General features: G+C 39.9%; 2 protein-coding genes and 1 long non-coding RNA gene across 4 annotated transcripts in view; 1 reads left to right on the top strand and 2 right to left on the bottom strand.

The window, feature by feature from the left end:
- LOC134422030 (uncharacterized) overlaps positions 1 to 631 on the bottom strand; it is a 79,663-nt gene extending 79,032 nt beyond the window's left edge. The window contains exon 1 of one of the 2 annotated variants that reach the window (XR_010028719.1): positions 315 to 631. This is a non-coding gene — a long non-coding RNA (uncharacterized LOC134422030). The remainder of the gene's footprint in view (positions 1 to 314) is intronic. The other variant, XR_010028720.1, reaches the window with a different exon arrangement.
- Positions 632 to 3,225: 2,594 nt separating this feature from the next.
- On the top strand, positions 3,226 to 8,142 carry C1H18orf21 (chromosome 1 C18orf21 homolog). The gene is made up of 5 exons (XM_063163635.1): positions 3,226 to 3,308; positions 3,424 to 3,446; positions 4,198 to 4,397; positions 7,337 to 7,545; positions 7,949 to 8,142. Exons 1-5 carry the CDS (start codon positions 3,235 to 3,237, stop codon positions 8,100 to 8,102), a joined length of 660 nt encoding a protein of 219 aa, XP_063019705.1. The 5' UTR covers positions 3,226 to 3,234; the 3' UTR covers positions 8,103 to 8,142.
- A 2,261-nt stretch (positions 8,143 to 10,403) lies between these two features.
- Positions 10,404 to 16,283, bottom strand: part of RPRD1A (regulation of nuclear pre-mRNA domain containing 1A) — a 43,794-nt gene continuing 37,914 nt past the window's right edge. The window contains exon 7 of the mRNA XM_063163622.1: positions 10,404 to 15,025. Within this exon, the coding sequence (XP_063019692.1) occupies positions 14,876 to 15,025 (150 nt within the window). The 3' untranslated portion in view covers positions 10,404 to 14,875. The remainder of the gene's footprint in view (positions 15,026 to 16,283) is intronic.

Genomic DNA, 16,283 nt, shown 5'->3' with positions numbered 1-16,283 from the left:
TAGAGTCTAGGAACTATAGCACATAAAGCTTGTAAAATGATGAGCACATTTCAAACAATTCCAATACAAAATATGACACATAAAACAGGTCACTGGTTTTAGCATGTCTTCAAAATAACATATGCTTGGAAATGCTTATCCTTGTAGCATCACTATTCTCTTTTTTCAGTGAGAAAATGAATCATGCAGTAGCATGCCTGAAAAAGCAAAATTCTCATATAATTTCTATCACTCACTCAGTGTGTTCATGACTTTTATACAGCTGACTGAACATTCATTATCTCACGTGAAAGAGAAGCTGTGAGTTTGCTCACCTTTGTCACCTGCAGGATCTTTGAAATGCCTCCTCTCCTGTTTCTTCCAAAGAGTACGTTTCCGCATCTCCCAGTCCATCCCCGAGTCCACTGAACATGCAGACATCAATAAGTTCTGGCTAAGTTATCCTACGTAACTCTGAAGAAAAAAGGACAGACTTGCAGATGCTGCAGAAGGTCTTCTCCACTCTCTTTGAAAATTTTGTTTTCTTGGTGGTCTGTCACAGTCAGGTCTCCGGTAGTAAACTGAACAACCTATCCTCCTGGCTCTTCTTTTCTTCTTTTTCTTTTCTGTAAACACATAATCAGGGCTTCAAATCCTTTAGGCATCACAAACTGTATTTCTCTATTGCCCTCTACTGACTGCCGGCTCACGCCGCCTTCCCGGAGAAGCGGCGAGCAACAGATCCGCGCTCCCCGCCGCCCTCCCCCGGATCGATAATGATACACGATGACCAAAAGTCAACACAAATCATTCTATTTTTTCCTTTGTTACAAAACACCAGGCAAGATTTACAGCCTCTTGGCCAGCCGTGGTAGCTACAAAACGCTAAACAACAGAAGCGAGAAGCAGTTTGTAACACGGCTCTGCTACGTGGGCTCTTTTTTTGGCGAACAAAAGCCAGGAAAAAGTAGAGACGAAAGCGTTCTGCCTTGAAATGAGGATGAATCCATCGCACTGATGCCATAAATACTGTGCCGGGGATCTGAAGGCTGTCTGGTTTTAAGGGTTTGGTCCTGCCAGCACTGGATGCACAGAAATACTGCCTTGTGATGGGAGTTCTGCAGGAAGGGGCTGGTAGGGAGCCATGGATTTGAGGCCATGGGTTTTGGCCATTTCCCCTTTGTCTCTAGTGCTTTGTTTAGCACATTCAGCACCTCACCTAATATGGGAAAGTATCATATGATAGGACTCGGGACACACATCACCCAGGCACATCACCCTGAGTGTGGATGGCTCTGGAAGTGGCTGTCTGCCCTGCTTTTTAACAAAGATGATCTATAATGCAAAGAGAATCCAGCCAGCTAAGATAAAAAAAAAAAAAAAGGAATGGCCCAGTGTTGTCTCAGGGGCAGAACGACAAAAAAGTGTACAAGCATTTCAGGCACACTGGAAGACACTGAGAGAGAAAAAAGCAGGGATATAAAGAGTGTAAAAGTGAAGGTGGAGGGGGGAGAATATAAATTAATCCTTTGCATTGTGTTAGTCACTGCCTAATAAGTACAGCACATGCTGGTTAATCAGGTCGCTCAGGCACTTGTTCTCAGAAGGAAAAGTGAATCCACAGTGCTGGTGCAGATACTCTGGCCCACCTGCACCACTCCAGGGGCAGGGAGGAGTCCAGGAGGTCCCAGCTCCAGGCAAAAGAAGAAATCCCTAGCACATTTCCCTTTATCTAGGCAGCAGCTGGGAAAGCACTATCTTGCCTCACCATTCTTCCTCCAAAAACAACTTCCCTGGGGAACAAACGGGCTTAAAAAATTATAGACACAGACCCACACCTCAAAAAAGTGTTGGAATTATTTTTGTTTACTTGTGTTCAAAAAGTACTTTCACTTTCCCTCAACAGTATTAATAAATGGGAATGTTTCTGTTGACTGATGGACACTGGTTCTGTTTTGAATAGATATTACATGATATCTCTCCTCTTCCTCTCAGAAAAGGTAGGAGTTCACTCTAGGATCAAAAAAGCCAGCAACAAAGCAATGAAAATGTAACATTGAAAGGTTAACTGAAAAAATTAGTTTCATTAAAAAAATAGACTCAACAGAGGCCCTAATTGTACCTATTATGAACATTTAATTAACAAGTCCAGATTTATTGACTGTGCAGTAAACCTGTCTTAAAGGAAGCCTTGAGATGTCTTTTTCCTGTTGCTTTTCTATCTTTAAAGCCCTTGGCTACACCATGTCAGAAAATAAGAAATAATTATATTTATTTAAATTCCTTGATAGACTATTGAAGCCTGCTCAGCTGAATACCTCTCCTAAATGAACACCATTACCAATAGATCAAAGGATAAAAACGTCTAGCAAATGAGCAGGGCTGAGGGAATTAATAAAACACACATCAAACGGTGAAAGGCTTAGGGTTTGGTTTAGGGGCTTTTTTGGGGAGGTGCAGGGGAGGTTTTTAGAGGGGGTTGTGGTTTTGGTAGGGGTTTTTTCGGGTTTAGGGGTTTTGGTGGTGGTTTTTTTTTTTTTTTTTTTTTTTTTTTTTAATTGGAGGACATTTGCAGAGTGATAAAGTAAAGTCTGCAGTCGCCAAAATGCACGGAAAAGGCACCTCCAGTAGAGAGTGTGACAGATGAAGTTCAGCACTGCTGAGCATCGGGTGGATTTCTGGAGCGGCTGCTGCACATCTTTCACCTGACAAGCCCTCACAGAGAAACGCGTGGGGTTCGAAGTTTGGGATTTTGGTTTTTTTTTTTTTTCCACAGAATCAAAAAATTGTTACGATTTGAAGGGACCTCTGGGAATCATCCATCCAGGGTGCCCTGGAGCAGGTGACACAGGAACGCATCCAGGTGGGATTGGCGTGTCTCCAGAGAAAGAGATTCCATGACCTCTCTGAGCCAGCCTAAGCGTTCTGCCGCCTTCAACCTAAAGCACCTCTTCCTCACGTTTTATTTCCCTAAGGTAAAAGTTTCTTTTCCTACCGGAGAAACTTTTCACACTGCGGGGACACAGGCGGCGGGTGTCGCGCTCAGAGAGGGCTCGGCTCCCGCGGCCCCTCAGGCGGGCCCCGCTGCCCTCCGGCGCCCGCCCCGGCCCCGGCCCTGCCCTCGCCCGGGCCCGCCCCAGCCCGGTACCCTGCTGCAGCGGCCGCGGAGCCGCCGGGGCTCGGCCAAGCGCTGCACATCGCCCGCCTTCCCTTCCCTCCCCTCCCGTCCTTCCGGCGGGGCGGGCGCTCAGCGCCATGGGGCGGCGGCGGCTGCTGGCTTCGGCGGAGCAGCTGGCGGAGACGTGCCCGGGAGAGGCGCGATTCCTGCTGTAAGGAACCGCGGCGGGGCCGGGCCGGGCGGTGCGGGAGCCCGGCGGTGACGCGCGGGATGTCCCCGCCCGTGCCGGCGGCCGCGCCCTGACGCTTTCCCTCTCTCCCGTGCAGGTGGACGCTCCGCAGCTCCCGAGGCGAGTGAGGGACCCGGGCGCAGGCGGTGGAGCCGGGGCCGGAGGAGGGGGCTCCGGAGCCGGGCGCCCCGTGAGGCCGCAGCGCTCCAGAGGAGGCTCCTGCCGCGGGAGAGCAGCGCAAGGACAGGACAGGAGCATGGGAATGAATGCCGGCTCGCCCGTTCCCTCCCTGTGCCCCTTGCCCTGCGCTGCCCCCGCAGGGCCGAGCCTCGGGGCTGCCGGCTGCGGTGTTGAGCTCGCCAGGAGGCAGGGCCAGGGGGCCCTCGGGGGTTGGCGGAGAGGCGCCCGAGTCCGGCTCCGGCTGCAGGAGACAATGAGGCAGATGTCAGGAGCGAGCCTCTTGTTGGGTCTGAAATTTACCTCAAAGTGTTTCTCTCGTTCCTGAGGTCGTGTCATCTTCTCACACTTAAAATGGGCAAAGAGCCTTCCGAGGCTTTGGTGTCGCTGATCTGGTAGAAGATTGTGCCTACATGGCAGAATTGTGAGCCTCCTTTGCTAAAGATTTTTGGGAAGGAATTGCGTTTTTCCAAGAAAATATACAGTTAGATATCGTGTAAACTTGTGCCAGGCATTAACTTAGTCTGAATTGTGCTCAGCTGAGCACATTCTGGTGCTCAGCTTCCTCTTGTGTTCTAGTGTTACCTTAAACAGAAAAACATATAGCTAGGTAATGTTTACATTGAAATACACAATTTTAAAGTTTGCTTATAAAACATAGTTATTTCATCCTTTTGCCTTTACTTATCTGTAGGTAATGAACGTGGATTAGAAAGGATATGTCCTTACTGCTTCCAGTTCCTGGTTCCTGACAGCTACCGAGTGCGCCTCAAACCAAAGATGAAAGTGACTCCACAGATAGAGAAGGTCCTTAAACGAGAGGCGAAGAATCATAAGCTTAACATGAAACAGACAAAGCTTTTGAGAAAGTACAGGGAGTCAAGAAGCATTCTGGTAAGGACAGTTATTTGAAACTGACATGTACACGATATTTCCCTAAATTTCATGTCCCTCTTTCAGTGGCAAAAAAAGAGAAGATACAGAAACCTTTCTCTTAGAAGAGGAGCCCACACATTTCTTTTTCATGAGCATAAGACTCTTTCTTTTTGGAATAACTTCTATGAATAAATGACATTTTTAAAATTTACCTCCCACAATAGATAGATCATGAACACAAGACCAGTAAGCTTTTCTGTCAAAAAAATACCTTGTGACCCCACATGTTAGAGAAGCTACGCAAGCATCTCATGTTCCTTTGTTTCAGTTTATCACTTGTTGACCAAATATGTTTTGACACAAGCTTTACTTCATGTGTTTCACTAGCCTCTCATAGCTACATCAGATTATTATTGCCATCTGTATTAATAGAATTTTTTACTTTTGTCTGAATATTACTGTTTATAGAAACTCTTTTAAAACTAAATTACAGAGGTAATTTCAACAAGTTGACGTTTTTCTTGAGGCCTCAGTTATTTTTCCTAAAAGAACTCAGGAATGTGACATTTAATTACTATTGGAAGAATAATAGTAAACATTTAATCTAGTGTTGCCAAGGTATGTACTGTTTTTAAAACAGGTTATGTGAATGGTTGTTGTAATAAATGAGACTGCACCCTATCGTGCCCAGCAGTTGCTGGCACACTTGGAATTTTCTTGCATAAGAGTCTTGCGGTTACAGGAGTAAATTTTGTGAAACCAAAAACTATGTAAGAGTCAATTAAAAATTTTAAACTGAGGAATATATCACCAAGGTTTTTGGCTGTCAGACCAAAATAAGATGCTTCATAAAGGCACTCTCCCCAAATTGTAGACCCAAGTTGAGCTTCAGAAAGGACATCTGAAAAGGTTTTTCACCCAGAGGGTGGTTGGGCAGTGGAACAGGCTCCCCAGGGGAGGGGTCACGGCACCAAGGCTGACAGGAGTTCAGGAAGCATTGGGACAACACTCTGAGGCACATGAGGCTGGGATTCTTGGCATGTCCTGTGCTGGGCCAGGAGCTGAAATTTGGTGATGCATGTGGGTCCCTTGCAACTCAGATTCTTCAAGCTGACATGTTTGCTTTTTTTTTTTCTGGTATCCTGAATGTTGAGGGTACATTAAGAACTGTCCCTTTAAGGAACTGATGAACAGAGCAGTGTCCTATGAAATGATGATGGGCTCTTAGACTTATTGTGTAGCTGCAGAGTGTTTGTTAGGGACACACTGTGCATTCATATGAGTAGTTTGAAATTCAGTTTAAATAGGTCCAGTTTAAACTCTGGGTAATATTTTGATCTTGGTATGTAATTACAGACTGCTGTACTTGAGCTTTGTTCAGTTTAAATTTGTCCTGTGGATTATGATTTAAGTGTTTCTTGTCTTAAGTCTTTAAAAATGCTGTCAGCAACTGGCAGCTTTCAAAATTAGCAATGTAGATCCCTGTAATCTAATACCTGAGACTTGTGCAAATGAAAATTCCAGTGTGGTTGGAAATTAATGCAAGTAATAATGTGACAGGTTGAACCTCTGAGAACTTTCTTAGCAAGTAGAACTTGATTTTAGATTGCTTCTGGCATAAAAAGGCATATAACATAGGGACTGTTTCAAGGCTTTGGAAATTTTTGGAGTTAACTGCTGATCCATTTCAGGGAATGGAAATTAGCTGTGAAGTGCTATGATTAATCCAGTAATTCCTGCATTGTAAAGTGGTCACCTCCATTTATATTCCATGCAGTGCTAAGTCACCATGAATGGTTGTTTCCCACCTGAATTTCATTCAGAAGAACTTAAAAATATGTCAATACCTGAGCACTAAAATAGTTAATGCTATTTCTTCTTTTTTTTTAGTTTGTTAGGCTGACAAAATATAATGTCTAGAGGAAGTCAAAACACTTAACTAAAAATGTTTCATTTCAGCATCTCTAAGTGAAATTTTTAATAAAGTATCTGAATTTACGCACGTTGAAATGAAGAATGATTTGGTGTAGATGTTTTCAAAACTGCTTAGACGTTTTTGTGACAGTCTTGTGAGTATGTTATTTTTAACCAGAAGCATCACAGAACTGTTTTTCTGTCAGTCTAATTGGTGCCTCAGAAAGCTGTCTGGCTGTATTACTTTCATATATCTTAGTATGAGTAGTTGCCATGGCAGTGAGGGATTTCAGGAATGCCTGACAGCCTCTGACTGGGTGATGTGATCAGTTCTGATGCACCTCTCAGCCTGGTGTGCTGCTGAAGTTCCCTGCAGCCTAGAGGTACACAGAGAGAAGAGAAAGTGCCCTTTGTTTAGAACATCCTACTTACTGTAGAAAGTACTTTTGCTCTAATACAAAGCCTTGGCTTTGTTCACTGAGACTTGCTGTTTTTAGTAAAATGGATGACTGGATTTGAGAGTTTGGTAGTTTAAGTATTGTATCCCAAGATTCCCTGAAAAGTGTGCAATATAACTTCATTGGGGGTAGAATATGCTAATGACTTTAGATGACACAGAATGTCAATTTTTTTAGCCAAATTCCCAATGTATAGGAGTACTCCAGTATACTCAGTGTATCTTGTGCACTCAAAATATGATTTGCCCAGTTCAGGTGCTGTTTTATGTCTTGACAGGGTTGTTCTCTGTATATCACTGTACAATGTTACATTCAGCAGTATGGGTCCCCTGAAATTAGTTTGCAGGGAATTGGAGTAATTTCTAGATAAACCCAGAGGATGTATTTGGCTTAAGAAGCCTGAATTAAAATATAAGTTACAAAGTGTATCTTTGTACTTTTTAGTATCTCATGTTTCACTTAAGCAAATATTTAATTTGTGTCATGGTATTTGGAGAACAGTTTGAGTAATTCTTCTAATGGCTTTTTAACATAAAGGTGGAAAGACTGAAAGACAGCTTGATACTTCCTTTCTTCTCTCCATAGCTGGTTACTTGCAAATCTTGCAACAAAACAACAAGATACTATGGTAAAAGCAGGGATTTTCTGGCAGCCAAAACACAAAATTGTGGCACTCCAGGTATCAAATCTAGCCTGAAGACACCAGATGTAAAAATTCAGTCTGCAAAGAAAATGACACCTGTAAGCTGCAGTAGGTTGGGATCTAAAGGGAACAGTCCCTCATCACTTTCCAGGTATGTGTTTCTTTCCTATTTAAAGCAGCCCTTTGCCAAGTAGAGTGTATTAAATCTTGTTGATTTTAGATCAGTCATTTAATAAAGTTTGAATTGATAACGTAGTGTATTTCTTAGTTGGTATGGTTGAGGAGATCAATTTTAACTTTCCAACCTTTAAAATCAAAGACTCTCATTAAAAGCCACTGTGTGCAAAAAATACCCAGTTACATTTGTGTCTAATGCAAAATGTCTGCCTAAAATTTGCATGACAAAGTATTGCTTCTGCCTGCTCACTTGCACATAAAAATACACTATTTCTCTTGGATATTTTCCACTCAAATCATATATGTGTGCTTTCACAGTTACTTTATATTAATTCTTATTTCTCTCCTCTAAGACATTTGAATCTTTTGTTTTTCAGGACACGTGAATCTGGACAGACAACAACCAACTCTGCTTCCAAGACTCCCCGAAATTCCAAATTTCACTTTTCTAAGCTAAAACGGATGCTTGACCTAGAAGAAAAAGAGAAAAACGAGAAGGCAGATTTCAAAACCTTCTTGACTTTACTTTAGTTACATTTTATTTCAAAGTAATAAAGATTACAGCAATAAATATTGCTCCAGTTTTAGTAAATCAACAAAGTGATTTCTTTAAAACTCAGGCTAACATCCTGTACCTTGTGGAAGCATAGATCATGTTTTTTAGAAGGAAGGTCTGTTTCTAAGGGGAGTGATGGTCTGCCAGAGGGAGAAGTAAAGACAGCCAATTTAATATGCTTGGGAATCTTGGACATGTTTTGCAGTTTCTGATGCCCCAAGAATTAAAAGCCAGGATTTATCCTTTGAGGAAGCTGATGACGGCCCCATCAGGACCATTTAATTGTCAACATTAAAGATTATCAATTTTATGTTTGGCACAGAGATAAGAGAGGAAATATAAAGTAACTGTTCAAGACTGAGGTTATAGCCCATCCTGCATATTTCTGCAGTGAAAGTTCTGCACATGGTGCTTCACATTCCCCCTGAAAAATAGAGCCAGTTAGTTATAAGCATTTACTTTCTTGGATGTAAAGGTCTGTATTTTCCTTTTCTTTTGCTAGTTTAATGAATAGTTTAAGTGCCTTCACACTCAATTGAACACTGCTTAAGAAATAGGAGCACCAAATAACTTAGTGGACTGGGAAGCAGTCTAGGGCAGGGGAGAATAGTTTGTTGTAAACTGTACTTAAGAGTCTCAGAGATTGGCATGCAGCCTTTTTTATATCTCCTGTACACTTGCACAATAACTGAAGGACTCACTGCTCATTGTCTCTTGTGTACATGTAGGATAAAATGAACTGCCACTCTAATGAAAATACAAACCTTGGATTGTTGCCTTTTCCAGTGTAGAACTTGGCATGAATTGACCTGTTGCTGTACTTACAATCCAGTCCTCTGGAAGAAATACTTCGTTTTGTTGATGGAAAATGTTCATTGCACAGAACTATTTGAAAATACTGATTTTGCAATAAATTTATTAAAAGTACACACATTAGGTACTGCTGTGCTTCCCATGAGGCCAGTGTGAAACCAGCACAGGCATCTGCTGTGTTTTAAGGTGTCCCAACATTAATGTGTTTGTTAGAGCTCATTTCCCTGTTGTTTTTGTTTACAGTGCTTCTTACACAACATTTTGCTGTCTCAAGAGTGCATTCTTTTTGGATAAAACTACAGAGAAGGGATAAAAGACATGGAGGGGGGAGCACAACCAGTGTGCAGAGAAAGCTAATGGGTGATCTATCCACATGATCGCAGGAGAGCTTGCCTAAACTATGCACTTCCAAAAATGTTTTGTGGGTGGTAGGCATTCTGCACACCAAGAGTGTTACCTTTGCAGCACACTATTTGTTAACAGAGATAATGCCTTGTCATGCTCCAAACAACATCTTTTTTTCTTTGGATTTACCATAGTTGTCAGATATGTCTAGATGTGTTGTTAAAAGGGATTGTTATTGTGAGCTATTAGACTTTATTCTGGGAACAAAGGGAAAGAAGTCATTGAGTATGTGCCTTCCCTTGTTTTACAAGTGTGCTTCAAAATGCTAGGTAGAAATATTCTCCAGTGCTTTTATATTACTCCTAAGCCTTTAATGGAGTGTTCTTTCTGTTAACTGGACTTTCACAGAATTGGAGTGTTGAAAGACAGACACACATATGTATGAACATATCTCTGTAGATAATATATATAGGTATATACATACCCACACATCAGAGGCTTACATGCAAACAGACTACACACATACATTCAAGTCAGGCACTCTCCCCTTCAGGACACATTACCTTCCTGTACTTGATGAAACATGGAAGGCTGCTGGCTGTGAGAGACATGCTGAGCTCCCCTCCAAACCACTGCCAGGCCACATTACTGGCTTGTGTTTGAAGAGCTGCAAGAACAACTGGAGAGAGGAAATGCCTTCTCTCATTTCAGACTTTGTAAAATAAGAGCAAGAAGGTCTCCATTAAGCATACAGCCCTGCAAACAGGCATTTGAATTGAGAGTGGGAGTTATTTCCTTCTCACACAAATTCTACTGGGCAATGGTATGTGTATCACTGGCAGTACTTGTACCACACTGAAAATGTTACAAAAGTGTGTCTTAAAATAATCAGCTCAACTAAATTTACAGTTCTAGAGATAGAACCTCAGACCCTTTAACACACTGCTTTCTCACCAAAAACTGTCACACAGAATACAGGGAGTAATAAACCTCGAAATTAGTATCAAGCATTTCCTCAGCATCATCCCTGAGATGAGACCTTGACTACCTCCAAGTACAGGAAGCCATTTCTCACCATGAGACTGAGAAGGCAAGCAGGGAACAATAATTTTCAAAGATGTTTTTACAACAATGTTTTATTAAATATGAAAGAGTGTACATACAGGTGTAATTCTGAGGACATAAATTACACAAGGATTACAGGTTCTGTCAGAAAAGCACAATAATGAAACATCTTTACATTTCAAACTTTTCTTGTTAGCTTTTAACAAATAAGTCTATTTCTGTTGCAAACAAGTAATGAGTGCTATTGAACTTTTTCAAATTCCCACAAAAACATCATGCTTAGTAGGATACTTCAACTATTGTAAATATGAAGTCAGAATTAGATTCCTAAATAACACGATGGAAGAGGTTTACTACTTAATCAAGATAAATGACACACTGAAATAGGAGCCGAGACAAAATTGGTCATTCATTAAAAAAAAAATTCCACTTCAGACACTATGTTTGAGTCTGCTTTCTTTACTTGCAGGAATAATCACTGTGATTAAATGTAATGAGCAGAACTGGCCTAAACATTTGTAAATGTAACCATCAAATTTTAGACGTGCTGGTTTTCACTGATTTTCCCACTGAAAAAACCCCACACCCACAGATCTATTTCCTTACATTTCAAAAGGCTCTTCTGCAGAGGGCCAACCAAGCCTATGTATGATTTCCACGTCCTCCATGGTCATCTGCACCACTGGCTACTGCATCCTTCCTACATATGTGTTTGGGTCATCATCAAAGGACCAAACTGAGTTACCACTGAGATGTGAGAGCAGAACTAGTCTGTGCAAGTCCTAACACAATGGGTTTTTTGAAACTTCAGGTAAGCAGCAATGTAATTTCATCATAATGAAAGCTCTCAATTTGACACTCAGAAGACTACTCGGATAAAATACATAATAAGCATGTGGTTTGGGTTGTGTTGCTAGGGATTAACAGAGGTGCTTTAATATATTAATAAAAACATTACAGAGTGAATCAGACAAGCTAGTATTACTGCAGGCTGGTCTAATTTCCAAAAGAAGTCATGAAACAATTTCTAAGAATGGCAACTTTTGTAACTAAGGACTTCACATTTATTTTTAAAACCACAAAAGTGGGGTAGTATTCCTGATATCTTTCAAAACATTCTGCAAAAAACACAGTTTGAGTCTGCAAACACTAGAATATACATACAAGCAGTCCCAGTGACCTCCAAGGTAAGCATTCTCATATGGCAAAGTGCTGCAGGAATATCTTTGCTTTTTTCAGAGAATGCTTAATAAAAGTGCAATATAGTGAAGCAAATAATCTAATTATTATGACTTTATTATTAGACTAAAAATATTCAGATATTTTATAATTGTGCCTTTTGTCTGGCAGGCATTCTGCATTGCCTAGAGCCAGACCACATTAGAAGAGGTAGGCAGGGTAAGCCCACGCATTTTCTTTCCCGGGATGGCAACACCCCAAAGCAGTTCTGTGGCACAACCCCACCTACAGATAAAACATTGTGCTGCCCAGTCTCACACTTATTTCTGTTTTGACAGAAGCTGACATGTGGTTTGCTTTACCTTTCCACCCAGGCATGTTCTCCCTTTTGTCTCTTCGGCACCCTACCCTTCCCCACCCAGCCTCTTTTCTTCCTGAGATGTCAGAAGTACGTACATTGAGCTTTGGAACCTGAGAATTTGGAGGTAATTTTTGACACTACAGGGCTGCATCTGTACTCTACCATGCTATCTCCTGCTATACTATTACAGTTACAGTATAAATCTCCTAACTACTTGATACCCAATGCCTTTCCCATATAAATAAAAAAACCCCAGCGTACCATTCAGCCATTAATATATGACACTTGCTCTAAGAGTGACCTTTGCCTTTCACAAGCCCTCTTTTCCAAACAAATATTGAGGGATCATTTCCAAAACCCCAGCTATGAAAAACTCCTTGAAGTAAACAATTTCACAGTAAAATAAGGAAAAATATATCTAGAAAATAACACTCTCTCAAAATTAAAACTTATATACAGCAAGAAAAAGTTGAGGTTTTCCTCACTCTTTTATCAGTTCTACATTACCTATAGATAAGCAATGTTATCACCAGGAGTTATGAATAGGAAAAACAGATCCAGTGAAGTAAATGTAATGTTTTTTTTAAAACCTTTGAGAGATCAAGAAAATTCAGCACTCAACTTTATTATTACAACTAATTTCAATTCAGGCAGAAAAAGATTGTTTAAGCTTAATTCCCTATGATTCTGAGTATCCAATATAGATCTTTCAGCATAGTCTAATAAGCCTTATCACTGCACTTATAATCACCTCTGGGCATAAATTAAGTTTTCTATGGATGGAATTCAACCATGAACTCACTATTTATGCCTCTAGTTCTATGATTTGTTTTAGAATTTCTAATGGATTAAGCTGGTTTAATATTTACCACAAATTTGGTGCTATTCTTTAGCAAAACTGAGCTTTAACTGCAACTGCAATGCACATACACGTGTGTAAGAATTTATGTGAGTTTAACATTCTAGAACAGAAATATTTAAAACATTAAATTGTATCAGAACATTTTCTTATCAAGAATCTACACTGAAAAGATGTCAGTAAGTGTTATTTAATTTTGCATATTACACTTAAAGAAACTAAATATTCTGGATTCAGTGTAGTCACAGCTCTTTTTTTCGTATGGAATGGAAAATTGCCACTCAAAACTGAAATTTTTGGACCTGTAGTGAGCTCTGATAACTATTTTGCACACTCCTATTTGTCAGTCAGAATTTTTTAGGAAATCAGTATTCTACATTGCATCCTATGGACTTCTATGTCAACAGCTTGTATTTCTATCTTTTCAGGCTTTTTCCCTACTTAACTGAGGTCTAATTCATAGCAACTTCCATGAGAAAAAGTAACTGTATTGAGATGCCTATGTCCAAGTGTATGTATTTTAAAGAGAGTGATTATTCTCCATTCACATCCTACAACTATTTTGGTGATTCACCCTGTAGAAGCCAATAACAAGTGACAGATAACTACCTTGAACAATTTCACTCCAGGACTATTTTGAATTGTTGTGGGTTTTGAAAAGGAAGAACAGCTTTTTGTAAAAAAAATTAATTCCACGTGAGGTGTATTAAACTTGTAAACTGTGAGCTGAACTGGTACAAAACAATGCCTGACAAGTGCAAAACCAAGGACAAAATGCAATCGTAAAACAGTCCTATGATATATCCAACTCAAAACACTTGCAGCCCAGGTCTTTTAGGTCATCAAAATGCCAAAGGTACAGGTAGGCATTTCTAAAATTACTCAGTGATTACATGGCTCATTCCAGTGAACTGAAAAGCTGCAACTTTCTGGCAATGTGCCAAATGCCTATCTGTATCTTTAAGTGAACTTAAAAGTTGATTCATAGTATGGAAACAAGGATTCTTCACAAATTCAGCTGTTCCCTGACAAATACCACACTTATGGCATGCAACAGAGTTTTTCAACTGGGCAATAGTTTTCTGTTTGAGTTATACACAGGCCTGAACAGTCTCTTCCTGTTGTGTGAGACAAAGACAAGCAAGATTTAGAAATATTTGCTGGAGCAGGTGAAGGTGAGGAGGTGGTAGCCCATGCTGGCCTCCAGGGTTTCTCAGTGGAAGAGGATGTACAGTACAGCTGTATCACCATTTTGTTGCATGTACGGATGGTACATTGTCAAATTTTAATAATGGGCATTTAGCAACTGAGACAGTTTAGAGAATGACCTTTCAATTTAATTAAAACTGTAAAATGGCTTCACATTTCTGGGATTAACCTTTTTAGATGGAAACAGATGTTCCAGAACAGGATTAGATTGCAAATGAATGGTCCCTCGATTTAGAAACTAAGCAGCTGTAAAAAGCTACAATTTCAAAACATAATTAACTGGTCAATTTTATGGTTTCTACATGCTGACTTCTATATGATACAAAAATATTGTAGTATTTTGAGTTGTTTGAAGATCTGCTCAGTGTAACATGATTAATATTTTCCAATAGAAAATTGGTTGTTAACATTTACTTCAAAAAAACCCACATTGTTTTGGGAGTGGGTAATTTAAATGTAATGGACAGTAAGATCACTTTTAACTTTGCATTAAATGGCATTGGCCTTTTTGCAAACCTAAGCCTATGATTTCCATGTTTCACTCTCCCACTAGCAACGGAAATGTCTCAAGTTAGAATTATGTTTTGATTATATATTGTTCTACATTAAATACAGAGTACATAAGAAAAATCTTAGCATGTTTTTTACAGGGCACCCAACTAAAATCTTTACAAAAGATAATTATTCATTCTTCCATGTAACAGACAGAGATGCCACTTTCATAAATGTACCCTTTTGTTCACTCACCAATAAAATAGTAAACAAATCAACTTTTTAAACCATTTTTTATAAATTATTAAAGTATTTTTACTGACACTCTGCAACACTATACAAAAATAATACTACAAGAGTACCGATCGGTCTGGCCTACCCCTCATTCCACAGAAAAGCAGAGGCTATGGGGGGATGTTTGGGAATCAGTCATCGCTGTAGATGTCTCCTGCAAAGGGTAGGTGTACGTGGCTGCCCGTGACGTTGGGAAGTCGAGAGAGATCAGGCAGGTTCTGGATGCGTGACCTGAGTTCTTTCCGTACTTGGGACACTCTGGCTAACTTGCGTTTGTACTCCTGTAATGCAGAAGAATTCCATATGAGGTTTTATTGCCATTACCATCCCTACTACTTACTGCACCTGTGATTTTCCAAACTAAGTTTTCCTTCTGCAAGCTAGGTGAACAGTCTTTAACAGGAGAGAATCCAGAGATTTAGGAGGTAGAGGTATCAGCTCTAGCATTTTCCCAGCAATGGACTTCAAAAGCATAGCCATGGGATTATTTTGCTTTAAATTCTAAGAACATAAATGCTAAATAGGGAAGACAATCCCAGCTAACACAACCACAGGCTTTTCTCCATGTAACTAGGAGAACAGGATTATTGTTTAAACTTAATTAAGGATAGTTGTTACACATATTCTACTATCAGTGAGGCTAGAGGGATAAACTTACTGATGTCAAAGAAGTTACTCTCATCTCATACTGCTGAAATAATAAAAACCAACCAAATATCCCCTAACTAGGCCTAACAGGTCCCACCAAGATGATAAAATGACAAGTATTTTGTATTAACTTTTAAAATAAAAAACGTATTACCTCAGTACATTTATGGATTTAACCCTGGGTTTTCAGAAACTTTTTGAATTGGGAACTTAGGATTTCATATTGTGTTGCAATACAGGTCAAACCACTCACAATTGATGTATTTAGTGATTATGAGGCCCTTTTCATTTAAAACAACATTATATAAATAAAGTTCAACATTGTAAATCAGTGCACTAGAATATAGTCAGTGGTCGTCTCTTAAGAACACGAAACATAATGGAGTAGAATACCAGCTTTTATAAAATGAAAACAGTTATTCCAAAATATAAGAAGATCAATGTATATAATTCACAGGAATATTTGAATTTCAAATACTTGCAAACTGTGGAAAACAGAAGAAACTAAGCACTAGCAGACAAAGCAGTGCTTCATGAAAAAATACCGCAATTCACAACACATCAAATGCAGATGCCTCCTAGTGTGGCTGCACGTTTTGCTGCAGCCTAAGAATGGCTAGAAGTAACAACACACAGGTAATCCACAACTTGGATAATCAGCCCATGGAAAACCAAGATCTCATTACTATAACCACTTTTAAATAACAGTGGGGGAAAATTCTACATGATCCAGCAACAGTAACAAATATAAACACTTGATAATTCCAGGAAGTATGAAAACACTATGCAAATGTCTATAAAAGATAAGAATCAGGCTGTTTCTTTACAAGCTCTAAACACAATTTTAATATATTCTATATTGTTAATAACATGGAGTAATAAGGAAGAATA

This window comes from Melospiza melodia, chromosome 1, assembly GCF_035770615.1.
Source record: "Melospiza melodia melodia isolate bMelMel2 chromosome 1, bMelMel2.pri, whole genome shotgun sequence".
In the NCBI taxonomy this organism is placed as follows: Eukaryota; Metazoa; Chordata; class Aves; order Passeriformes; family Passerellidae; genus Melospiza; species Melospiza melodia.
The sequence above is the reverse complement of the archived record's forward strand: the minus strand, read 5'-3'. Positions and strand labels throughout refer to the sequence as shown.

What these genes read in the sequence shown, in the direction of transcription:
- C1H18orf21 (XM_063163635.1), top strand. Translation starts at nt 3,235, where the DNA reads ATGGGGCGGCGGCGGCTGCTGGCTTCGGCGGAGCAGCTGGCGGAGACG. An exon ending in GGAGAGGCGCGATTCCTGCT is followed by an intron (nt 3,309 to 3,423) that starts GTAAGGAACCGC and finishes TCTCCCGTGCAG; the next exon opens with GTGGACGCTCCGCAGCTCCC. An exon ending in GACGCTCCGCAGCTCCCGAG is followed by an intron (nt 3,447 to 4,197) that starts GCGAGTGAGGGA and finishes ACTTATCTGTAG; the next exon opens with GTAATGAACGTGGATTAGAA.